This window comes from Myotis daubentonii, chromosome 14 (assembly GCF_963259705.1).
Source record: "Myotis daubentonii chromosome 14, mMyoDau2.1, whole genome shotgun sequence".
Taxonomy (NCBI): Eukaryota; Metazoa; Chordata; class Mammalia; order Chiroptera; family Vespertilionidae; genus Myotis; species Myotis daubentonii.
Window position 1 is genome coordinate 32,494,484 of NC_081853.1, and position 13,309 is coordinate 32,507,792.

Sequence of the window (13,309 nt, forward strand, 5' to 3'; positions counted from 1 at the left end):
TTCTATGGCTGAATAATATTTCATTCTATATATACACCACAATTTATTTATTCATTTATCTGTCAATGGACATTAGGACTAGTTCCACATTGTCACTATTATGAATAATGCTATCATGAGCACATGTATAAATACACTTGATTGAGTACCTGTTTTCAATTTTGGATGTATATCGAGGAATGGAATTGTGGGTCATATGGTAATTCTTTAACTTTTGAGGAACCACCAAACTGTTTTTCACAGTGGCTGAATCATTTTGCATTCCCACCAGCAGTGTACAAAGGTTCTAATTTCTCTACATCCTCGCTTACACTTGGTATTTTCTGTTTATTTATTTTTATTTTTTTTAATTAACACTATCCTAGTGGATGTGAAGTGATACCTCGTTATGGTTTTGATATGCATTTCCCTAATGATTAATGATGTTGAGCATCTTTTCATATGTTTGTTGGCCATTTGTGTATCTTTGGAGAAACGTCTATTCAAGTCCCTTACCCATAATTGAGTTGTCTTTTTAATATTTTTATTAATTTCAGAGAGGAAGGGAGAGGGAGAGAGAGATGGAAACATCAATGATGAGAGGGAATCATTGATTGTCTGCCTCCTGCACACCCCTTACTAGGGATTGAGCCCACTACCCGGGCATGTGCCCTGAATGGAACTGTGACCTCCTGGTTCATAGGTCGATGCTCAACCACTGAGCCATGCTGGCCAGGCTGAGTTGTCTTTTTGTTGTTGAGGTATGAGTTCTTTATATATTATGGATACTGGGCCTTTATCAGATACATAATTTGCGAACATTTTCCTCCATTCTTTAGGTTGTTCGCACCTTCTTGATAATATTGATGCACAGAAGCTTTTCATTTTTATGAAGTCCAACTTATCTATTACTGTTGCTCGTGCTTTTAATGCTGTATCTGAGAATCATTCCATTGCCATATCCGAAGTCATGAAGCCCTATGTTTTCTTCTAAGAGTTTTATAGCATAACGACTTATATTTAGGTTGTTGATCTATTTTCATTAGTTTTTATTTATGGTATTTGGTAATGGTCTGATTTCATTATTTTGCCTGTGAATATCTACTTCTCCCAGCACCATTTGTTGAAGAAGCTATTCTTTCCCCATTAAATGGTTTTGGCATCCTTGCCACAAATCAGTTGACCAGAAATATATAGGCTTATTTCTGGGCTTGGTGTGCATGTCCTAGTTATGTTGGTACCACAATGTTTTGGTTTCTGTGGGTTTGTGGTGAGTTTTGAAATGGGGAAGTGTGAATTCTTCAATTGTGTTCTCATTTTTCAAGATTCTTTGGCTCTTGGTGGCTACTTGCAATTTCATATTAATTTGAGAATCTGCTTTTCCATGTCTGCAAAAAAAAAAAAAGATGCTTAGAATTTTGATAGGGATTGTACTGATAGATCCCTTTGGGTAGTATTGCCACCTTAACAATAAATAGTAAGTCGCCGAAACCGGTTTGGCTCAGTGGATAGAGCGTCGGCCTGCGGACTGAAAGGTCCCAGGTTCAATTCCGGTCAAGGGCATGTACCTGGGTTGCGGGCATATCCCCAGTAGGAGATGTGCAGGAGGCAGCTGATCGATGTTTCTCTGTCATCGATGTTTCTAACTCTCTATCTCTCCCTTCCTCTCTGTAAAAAAATCAATAAAATTATATTTAAAAATAAATAAATAAATAAATAAATAAATAGTAAGTCTTCCAATCCATGAATATGGCCTGTCTCCATAATTAGGTTTCTTTCCCATGTTATTCTCATTAAATAGTGAGGATGGGTAGTTTAAGAATTTTCTTCTCAATCCTATTGTCAATGATTAGTTTGGAAATTCTTTCTGGGTTTTCATGTTCTCTCTTCAGTTCATAGTGCTTTGCCAAATTTTACCTTTTAGTATATTTGGGTACTTTAAGGGAAAGTTTTAATAACTTATTATTACTAGTGTTAATCTTGATATATCATAGATGTTACCGTTACCAATGTAATGGTGTGATTTTTTTTTTCAATTGTGTTTTGTTGTTTGAGGGTTTTCTCTAGCTCCTACTGGCCTTTATGTATTATTTTAGGCAGTAATTGGATTTTTGTTTAGTTAATTGCTGCAGCTGTATGTGTATTTCTTTAAACTTTTTTGAAAATGATTTTTTTCAGTTAACTTAAAGCTAAGAGAAGAAAAAAACAAAAGCATGCAATAAAAGTAACCCATAATTCACCAGTCATCATTAACCACTGTTAGTATTATTTTGGTATTTCCTTTCTTTTTTGAGAAATGGAGCACACACGTTGTACATATACATATGCTTTTAACTTTAATCCACTGGATATTTATTATTACCTGTTATGTGTAAGAACTATTCTAAGTCAGACATATTAAAAATTTGCTGTATGCAGTTCGTATCTTACCTGTTTTTATTTAATGTTGCACTCTAAGCAAAACCCAGTTTATTAAAATTTATTACAGTAGTGCTGTTCATGGCTTCCTGGCCTTTTTCAGTATTTTTTGGTCCTTAAAGCCTGTCTTTATAGGGGAAGCTCAATATGTCACATAGATGAACAGGGAGGATTTGATTGAAGGGATATAGCAGCTTGGGGTACCATCTCTTCTCCTCCAAAGAAGAGAAACTGTGAAAACTATTGTTCTCTATTATGGATGCATTATAGTTTATTAATCAATGCTCGAAGGCCAGTCATATATATTCTTTCTTTTCTTCAATTTTAAATATTGCTTTGATTAATACCTTTTTATATAAGAATTTGTATCTATATTTGGTTTCATTAGGATAGATTTTTAGAAGTGGAATTACTGGATCAAAGAGTATAAATATTTGTAGAACTTTGATATATATTCACAAATTGCTTACTTACCATACCCTGCCTAACATTTAATATTATATTTAAAGAATATAAGTGTTTCTGTTACTACATCAAATACATTCCTTTTAAAAAAAAAACACGCCTTTAAGATTACTTATTCACTAAAAACAACAGACTTTATGGGAAAAATAAGGTTAAGGGTAAACCACTCAAGACCTCTGCAATTTTCAAACAAGTACTAACAAAAGTATAATTGGTACCTTATGAGATAACTTGGATAGCCCAGTCAAACCACTTATAGTGGCTGAGGCTGCCTCAGAAGAGAGTTAAAGATATTAATACATAACAGGATGGAAATTGCTGGCTTGCATTGCCTTGGAATAGTGCAGCTGAAGGTACCTTTCTAGGCTGCTGGGGCTGCCAGAGAGATGGCACAAGAGGAAATACAGCTTGCTGGGATCCAGGATCCATGCACAGGCTGGCAGTGCTCTGAGCGGGGAGCTCTGGGTTCAGGTGCTCATTTTTAGTTTTCTTCAAATAGGGCTGAGGGGGCTCCTGCCTGCTAGCATCTGAGCCAAGTAAGGGTTTTTCTTTCCCTTTCCCACTGAAAATTGTACTTCTTTACCAGCGTTTCCAGTTCTCCTTGCCTGGGAAAATTCAAATGGTAGCCCACACAATTTCTGTGTTATATGGGCAATTGTTATTTTATTTACTAACCACTTATAAGCCAGTTGGTTTTTACAGGAACCTGTCTTAGGACAGAACAGACTATATTTGCTAATTTGATAGGCAGAACTTTGCATCTCATTTTAATGGTTTCTTTGAAAAAATTCAAACTCTTTCCAACTAGGAGTTAACTACCTTAGTTAATAAAGAATGTTTATTTCAAAACAAATGTCCTCAAAATCTGTAGTCAGAAAACAGCAACTTGTTTAGCAATTGCATTACAATTTCAATACCTCAATTGCAGTGAATTTCAAATTTTCAATATATTTTGGTGGGTCACAGGGCTCCAAACTGTCAGCAGCTTATAAATGTTAATTTATTTGTTGAGGATAGTAGTTATGGTTTTGTACTGACTCTAATTTGTGGGAATGGCTTCATCCAGGATTATGCAGTATTCAATTATACCACCAGAGAAAACACGGAGTAGGGGAATCAAGTCAGTTCAAAATTGGGTGTTTTTATGGTGGCGTATACTTATCTGACATAGGCTGGTGGGGAAAAGTTTCAAGTACTGATAAGTAACTGAAGTAATTGGTATTGAGGCTGGTAAGAAGAAAATGAGAAATAATTGGTATAATACAGAGGTCGGCAAACTCATTAGTCAACAGAGCCAAATACCAACAGCACAACGATTGAAATTTCTTTTGAGAGCCAAATTTTTTAAACTTAAACTATATAGGTAGATACATTGTTATTAACTTAATTAGGGTACTCCTAAGGCTTAGGAAGAGCCACACTCAAGGGGCCAAAGAGCTGCATGTGGCTGGCGAGCCGCAGTTTCCCGACCACTGGTATAATAGAATGGGAGAAACAAGAGGATTATAGACACTGGAGAAATGAGCCTAGAGAACAGCTAGTGTAACAACAATAAAGGGGAGGAGCTAAAGAGCTACTAGCTATTGAGATACACAGTTCAAGATTTGGGAGGTGGAGCAATTTATATATTGTTACTGTTCATAGAAATGGATTGCTTTGGTTTGGAAAAAATTGTTGGCGTTGAAGAATAAAAGGACCATTGAAGGACAGGTTGAGAGGGAGCTGGTCTCAGGGACATTGGAGTCTGTCATATTAAGTCACAGGAGAAGGATGTGTAGAAACCTTATACTAGTAAACTGGTTCCAGAGTCCTCAGGGAACGAGGTAGCTAAGGATAATGGGAGGAGAGAAGGTGGCATAGTTTGATGGCATGTGCCTAAATGGAAACAGGACTTTTAATAAGGGTGCTCAGATAATCATCTGAAGAGGTCATAGGGATCCAGGGCAGTGCCCACCGAGGGTAGGAGAATGGGTCCTTCGGTCTCTACAGCACCAGTGATGCTTCAAGAAGGTGAGGTGATTATGGATGTCACAGTGGCATTAGGGGATGACAGTATACAGAAGGGTCATTGACGAGAAGGGATCATGGAGGGATGACCAGGTAGTAAGCATGCCAGCAAAAGTTGAAGTCCAGATAGGTTTTAAGGTTAAGGAAGTTACAGACTCCAATCTTTGCCGAGCCATCAATTAGAACGTCGTGAAGTTGTTCACAGGTGTTCCAAAGAATGTTTACTAGTTAGGAACCATGGTTTCTATCCAGAGTTTGAGTTGGTAGAACAGGAGAGACCTTGAGCAATTTGGGGAGAACAGATGTCCCCAGGATGTTGGAAAGGGAATTGGCTGTATCCATCAGTTTCACGAGAGGTAAGAATTTAGAGAATTTCAAGTAGGACATAAACCACAAATTATTAAATGACTGAGTGAATGGCTTGAGGATGTGTTCTCCTTTTGTTCTTTATTTCTTTTATACTTACAGCTCTTTTTAACCTAGCTATTTTAGGCAGTTGGATTTACAGAACTCCTATAGGTATGTTCTTGATACTTTGAACTGTGTCTGGGAAACTTAAATATTTACACATTGCTGTTATTATTACCAGTAATAACAATATAACTGCTATTTATTAGGACCAGAGTTCTTTTTCTCTGTGGAAGATGTTTAAAGTATAAATTCGGAAGCTGTTGATTATGTGAGGCTAATTAGTTTTCCTAAAACTTTTATGTTCGTGCTAGTAATATTCTGTGGTATGTAAGCTTGTTAAGATTAGAACAAAGAGGTAAAATCTGTTGTTGACTCCTTTTTCCCCCCTTCTTTTAAAAATTTTAGGCAAACTTTACTACATGTAATGAAATGCTCGGATTTAATATAGCTGTTTTGGAAAATGCATACACTACCCCAACTAGAAATAGAGCATTTCCATCATCCCAGAAAGTTCCCTGGTGCCCCTTTGCAATGAGTTCACCAGTCTTACTCCCACCCCCCTTCCCAGGTAGTCACACTTATCTGATTTCTATCAGCATCAATTAGTTTTTCCTGTTCTAGAACTTTATGTAAATAGAATTATATAGTACATTCTCTTGTGTATAGCTTCTTTCTTCACTCATACAGTCTTTGAGATTTACCCCTTTTGTTACAAAGCCTCAATAGTTAATTTTTATTGCGGAATAGTACTCCATTGTACAAATATACCAAAATTGGTTATCCAACATGGACATTTGTATTGTTTCCAGTTTTGGCTATTCTGAATAAAAGTGCTGTAAACATTCATGTACAAGTATTTTATGTGGACATATGTTTTCATTTCTTTTGGATAACTACCTAGGAGTGGAACTACTGGGTCATAGAATAGGTGTATGGTTTAACTTTATGCTTTTTGTCTTGTCTTAATACATTGGCTAGGACCTCCAATATAAGGTTGAGTAGAAATGATGAAGTGGACATCCTTGCCTTGTTTCTGATCTTAGAAATAAGAATTTAATAAATCAATTATGTTGATTTTTAAAGGTTAACCTTTCATATATACTTGGTCATGATGTTTTATTCTTTTTACATATATTGCTGGATTCAGTTTGCTAATGTTTTATGGAGAATGTTTGTACCTATGTTCATTAGAGATGCCTGTCTATAATTTTCTTATGTTTTCGTTAGGTCTTAATATCAGTGTGATGCTGGTTTCATAAAATGAATTAGGAAGCATTTTCTTCAGCTATTTTCTGAAAGAGTTTATGTAAGATTGGTATTATATCTTTTTTAAATGTTTGATAGAATTTATCCGGACCTGGAGCTTTGAGGAAAGGTTTTTAATTATTTGTATTTTTAATTCTTTGTCAGTTCTGGTAAATTTTGTTTTTCAAAGATTTTTCTATTTTATATGTTATTGACTTTATTGTCATAAAGTTTATAATCTTTTTATATTTTTAACATCTGTAGGATTTGTAATGATATTCCCTCTTTGTTCCTAATATTGGTAATTTGTATTTTCTCTTTGTTTTCTTAATCAGTCTTGCAAAGGTTTTAACTATTTAATTGATCTTTCCAAATAATCATCGTTTGGCTTTATTCTATCTTACGGTTAATTTCTTTATCATGGTATTTGATCAGAAAAGGTAACCTGTGTTATTTCTAGTTAGAACCCATTGTTTTTAATGTGTATGGTCTAATTCATTAACCCTCCTTGTTTCTTGTCCCACATTGTATTGTTCAAATCATATATTCACACTAAATTTTTATCTGTTTTGATCTGTATTCTGAGAGCCTGTTAGTTTCCAACTATTATTGTGGACTTACTTGTCTGTTTCTTCTTGGTTTTTTTTTTTCCTATCGGTTTTTGCTTTCTCTGTTTGAAACTCTTTCGTTAGTTGTACTATTATATCTTCTTATGTTTTTTTATTAATAAGACACTTTTCTTATTAATAAATTTGATATTAATGGATTTATTAATGTAAAGTTTTTCACCTTAAGTTCTAGTTTGTCTCATGTTTATTAATAGTGCCTCATTTACTTCTTTGCTTTTCTTCTTTTTTTTTAACCTATCAATTTATGCTATTTGCAATTATTGTGATTGCTACTGTTTTCTTTGTTCCCAGCTTTCTTGTTGCTTTTCCTTCTTTCTCCCATCTTATCACCCTCTTTCTCCTCCTTTTCTCCCTTTCTGTAGCACCTCCAATCCTCCCTCCAGATGTTTGCTGGCACTTCCTGTCCTGCCAGCAGGCAGAGCCTTTTGCTGAAGACCTCTAACCTTCTCCCATTGCCTTAGGTACCCTCTATAGTAGTGGTTCTCAAACTGTGGGTCGCGACCCCTTTGGCGGTCGAACGACCCTTTCACAGGGGTTTGCCTAAGACCATCCTGCATATCAGATATTTACACTACGATTCATAACAGTAACAACATTACAGTTATGAAGTAGCAACGAAAATAATTTTATGGTTGGGTCACAACATGAGGAACCAGAAGGTTGAGAACCACTGCTCTATAGGATGAATAAAACAGTGCTACCCAGCCAGTGCAGCAGCTTTCCCCTGTGGAAGCCTCAAATCTTATTTCTGAATTGATGATTATATTAGATTTAGTTCAGAAATGAGAAGTTAATTTTATAGGAACAGTGCCTGCAGCAGTTGTTTCTATGTCTCCTCTCTTAGGAGGTGTGAGACCCCCATCTTGACTCCTCTGCATACCTAGAGGTGTGAGACCCATGAATAGGCTCAGTAAATATGAAATTTACATTTCAGTTGGCTTACCTGTATCTTTCCCCCTCCAATGCATGAAATACATATGTCATGCATTACTAGAGGGACACCTGAACACAACTTTAAACAACAATAAATCAACCGAGAGAAAGTTACTCCCTGCTTTTATTCTTTCAGTTATTTTGGATTATCATGGAAAAGTCTCTGTTTGATTCTTTACCTCTCTTAAACACTTGCTAACTCCCCCACCCCCTTTTTGTAAGGGATCAAGCTCACTTCTTTGATGGACACTAGTATTTAGCTAGAATTTAGTAATATTATTTTATTTTTTTAATTGATTTTTTTGGCAGTTACCTTGTATTTTTTCACAGTTATTACTGATTTTTTATTCAAGAAAGTGATGAACTTAGGCCTTTAAAATTTTTGTTTTAAAAATTGAATCAATTTTAAAGAAAAATATTAAATGCATGAAGGATGAAGGAGTATGACAAAATTGGAGAATGTGGTATGTGCTGGAAGTTGGATGTGGCCCTGCTTAAGAAGGTGGTGTGGGAACGAGTGAAATTTGAGTGACTTCCCCAGCATTTCTCAGGCGTCCCGATTATTTCTCCTTTATCTGCAGTACTACTCGTTGTTTAACAAGTATTTGTCGAGCATCTACTTTGCGCAGAAAACTGTGTGAGAATACAAGGAGAAACATGGTTCGCTCCACCTTATAGTCCAGGTAGTGGGGAGGATGTATGTTTGTGCAACAACTGCTGTGAGTGTGCTGTGGTCCGTGCTGCAGAGCCGCCAGGCGTCATGCCTGTGGAGCAGGCTGCAGGCCGAGGTCCTCTCTGGCTGGGGGGCTTGAGGCCTTGGCTCACACCAGTGTTCTCACCCAGGTGCCTTTCTTCCTTCCATGTGACTCTCTTCCTCAATCCCCATCAGTTCTGGGGGGAGAAGGGGCTAGTGTTGGTAGGCCTTACTCTGAGAAGCACTGTGTCCAAAAGGAAGAGTGTTCATTACCAGCGTTCTGGTTCCAGCACCCTGTGTTTAGCCAGATAACTACGTAATTGTTTGGGACCCGTTTCTTCATCTTTGTGGGTGTTGATGGAGCCCGGTGTCTTTCCTGCTTCGTAAGGCAGCACAATGGGAGACATTTGCGATGTGTGTGTACATCAGTTTTATTTTCACTCTATTATTTGTGCTTGAAATACTGATGGTTAATGATTTTGAGAGTATTTTTAGGAGTTTAATTATTTTTTCTTTATTTTTTTTTCTAGGTCTCGATGCAGAACTTTATTATGTGAGAAATGACCTTGTTAGTCACTACGCTCTATCCTTTAACCTGTTAGTACCCAGTGAGACAAATTTCCTGCACTTCACTTGGCATGCAAAGTCCAAGGTAAGAGCGTGGTCAACCAAAGATGCCAAGCTAGCCCCACCTAGGCCCAGGGCCGAGGCAAGGGCTGTATCTGCACAAAGGGTCAGTGGGTGGAGGGCTGTAGCAGTACTGGATCCTTTCAGATTTTTATTTTAAATCTTTAGCCTATTCCTCTAGACTTCCTGAAGTCTTTTAAAATGTGGTAGCCATCATTTATGTGCCTAGCTTATGACAGAACACTTACATCCCTTCAGGCTTTTCAAGCAGGGATGAAGCTCTAGTTTGAAGGGGCATTTGTACCTGCTAATGACTATGCTGTTACGGTGAAGCAACATGAGTGAGGGTGGGGGAATTGGTGAGATAGGTGTTTTAGACATGTTTGATATAATGGATATAGTTCTCCCATCTATGGAGAAACGGTGAAAGTGAGGTGCAGCTGACTCAGGCACCCATGTGTGCTGTGGTTAAGCTCCCTTAACCCTAAGGCACATCTTGCTTGGTTTGCTGAATTATTCACATTTCCCAGACTCCTTGAATACAAGTTTTCTCAAAAGTCAAAGAGCGAGAGTCTCAGTGTGGAGCCCACCTCCTTGGTTCAGCTTTGTAATAGGCTTCTGAGTAGGATTTTATTTGGGAAATAAAAATAGTTTTGCTACTAAAAAACAAATAAGAATACCTATTGTCAGAGTGTGCTTTTTTTAAATGTATGTTTTATTGATTTCAGAGCGGAAGGGATAGGGAGAAAGAGAAGGGGGGAGGGAGGGAGGGAAGGAGAGTGTGAGCGAAACATCAATGATGAGAGAGAATCAACGATCAGCTGCTTCCTGCACACCCCTCACTGGGGATCGAGCTGAAACCTGAACATGTACCCTGACTGGGAATCGAACCCTGACCTCCTGGTTCATAGGCCAATGCTCAGCCGCTGAGCCATGCCAGTTGGGCTGGAGTGTGTGTGTGTTTTTTTAAGTATTGTAAAGTGGTGGCTGTTCTGTATTTTTGCACAGTCTTTTAAATTTGACCACTTTAATATAGATTTTTATTTCTACTTGTAAAGCAATAGTGGTTTTTGGGAAAATTCAAATATTATAGAATTGTTTTAAGAACTTTTAAAACTTTGTAGATCTGTACCCAGAAGTAATAATTGTTTATAGTTTGGTATACTTCAAGGCTCATTTTTCCCCCCCTCTTTTTAAACAAAAAGGGGATTTTATGACACATGTGTTGTACAGTATTTTCCCCCTACCTAATACTATATCTTGGCATTTTTCCATTTCTCTACTTATAGATTTAACTCATTCTCTTTAGTGGCTTTGTAATATGATATTGTAAGGAAGTATGATTTATAGTTATTTAAGTGCCTCATTGACACATGGATCTTTAATAGCATTTTACTATTTCAAACAGTGCTTCCTTTCACTCCTACAAATAGTTTCTTTCACTTCATTTGGAAGGCAGAATCCATGGTAACAGGATGATAAAAACAACTGGTAGTTGCTGTTTCTACCTTTGTTATTGATGACTGTAGAAACAGGAAAAATGTGTGTGTGTGTGTATATGTGAATATATATGTGTACACATTAAGAACATCTTTGTTCAGAAATTTTTGTGCATTTGTGGCATTATTTCTGAATAGTAAATTATCACTAAGAAATGATTAGGTCAAAAATGTTTATGTTTAAAGAATTTTGATTTACAATGCCACATTATTTCTCCCTTCCCTCTCCCAAGATGGTTCCAATGAACCAACATTCCTTACAAAGTGAGTAAGTATAGGTAAAAATGATTATAAAAATAAGCATATATTCTTCTTCTTCTTATATATACTCATGCATACTTTATAGAAACAGTACACACATACAAATACATGCACTAAAACATAGCTGCAGGAATGTCGTGGTTAAAGTTGTTAGTTGGATCCAGGGTAAAACATGTATGCTTTACTGCCTGGGGCACTCCAGCTGTCCAACATTGTTGCCTTGGGGTATTCTAATATGGGGGTTCTTTTTTAAGAGTGGATATATGCAGAAACAGAGGTGAAGAGAGAAAAATTCATGTGAAATAATTAAGGACATTTAGTACATAATAACCTGGATGTGGTATAGATAATTCAGAAAAGGTTCACTTGAGACATTTTAATCTGAAATATGTCTGTTTCAATGAGTGTGCACCTGAATTCTTCAAGGAAAGCCGGCTTACACATTTTTCAGTATTCTTGCATAAAGATTATGTGACCTTATTTGGAGGGGGCTGGTAAACTTAATTTTGATTATTTCAAACATAAAGAAAAATTATAAGTGTAGTAAAAAGAATTCTCATATATTCTTTACCCAGATTCACTAGCTGTTACTGGTTTGTTCCATTTACTTATTTTATCATTCATTCTATATTTCTTTCTCCCCACTCTCATGTGACCACACTTTTCCTCCCTTGACTATGTGGAAGGGAATTGCAAGAATCACATCCCTTTAACCTTAAATACATCAGTGTATATTTTCTAAGAACAAGGAGAGTCTTTACACAACGTGGTCAAAGTCAGGAAACAACACTGATAAACTAATATTATTTTACCACAGGACTCACATTTTGTCAGTTATCCCGATCTTTATAGCTCTTTTTTTCACCTGATTTAGGATCATGCATGCAACTGGTTGATGTCCCTTTAGGCCCCTCTTAAACTGGATATATCCGTGGCCTTTGTTTGTGTTTCTTGACCTTGACGCTTTGGAGACATACAGGCCAGTTATTTTGTGGAAAGTCCTTCATTTTGAGTTGTCTGAGGTTTCCTCTTGATTTGATTCAGGAACGTCTCTGGCTGTAAACACCACAGAAGTGCTGTTCTTCACAGTGCACACACTGCCAGCTTGTCCCATCGCTGGTGCTGTTAACTCTGATCACCCAGTTCACCAGGTTTTTACACTGCTGTTTTCTTCTTTGTGATGGATAAGTAATTGTGGAGAGAGAATTTGAAATTGTATATAAAAAAATCCCATTCCTTATCACACTTTCAACCACTAGTTTTTGCATATCTGCTAAAAATAGGTTTCACTTTCCAGCCATTGTGCTGTCAGGGAGAGTAGTGTGTTCCCTCTCACGGAAAGCAGTCAGAGCTGCACTGGGCAGCCACGTGGTAGAAGTGTTGTAGAAGGAATTCAAGCATTAGTGGAGTGGCGGGTCTTGAATTTTAAGTTTCCCTGCAACTCTGAGATCCAGTTTCTGTGAATTGCTTTCAGGCAGAGAAGCTTCTATGTTCTCCAAAAAAAACTGATAGGTAATCAATCATTTGTTACCTTTCCTATCTTTAATGATGAATATAAAAATAAGTAATAGATGGATTTTTAAAATAGAGACAAATCTAATGAAGTAGTAGAGATTCTATTCTAGGTACTCTACTAACCTTGAACAAGGTGACTATTTCTGGGCCGACTTAGGAAAAAAGAACGCTGATATATTATGAGAATGTTTCCTGGGCAAGTGTATGGGGGGACTGTAGCTAAAAAGACAACGTGGGATGTCACAGTTACAATTGAACTAAATTAAACAGTGGGGGGACGAGGGGAGCATAGTTAATACTTTCAACAATAAAGATTAATATATATATGTGTACACACACACACACACACACACACACACTGATGGTTTTATTTGGAATTAGTTTCAGGGATCTGACATCGCTGTTAGAGTGTGCATGAGGAGTTTTTAGGAGCCTGTCATGGGAGGAACTTGGAGTGGAGGAGCGTAGATAGAAGAAGGAGCTCAGGTGAACGCACGTTTGAATGGGAAGCAGTGTTGGCCGGGGGTACATGTTGCGCAGCTCTATTGTGCATCCATTTTCTTCGCATTGTCGTGTGCAGCATAATTTCTAAACTACTTCTGTGGCAGATACTAACTACTATCATT

At 37.1% G+C, this 13,309-nt stretch overlaps 1 protein-coding gene across 2 annotated transcripts in view; it reads left to right on the top strand.

The window, feature by feature from the left end:
- RYK (receptor like tyrosine kinase) overlaps positions 1 to 13,309 on the top strand; it is an 86,788-nt gene that overhangs the window by 17,738 nt on the left and 55,741 nt on the right. For both annotated transcript variants that reach the window (XM_059663899.1, XM_059663900.1), the window contains exon 2: positions 9,312 to 9,433. In XM_059663899.1, the coding sequence (XP_059519882.1) occupies positions 9,312 to 9,433 (122 nt within the window). The remainder of the gene's footprint in view (positions 1 to 9,311; positions 9,434 to 13,309) is intronic.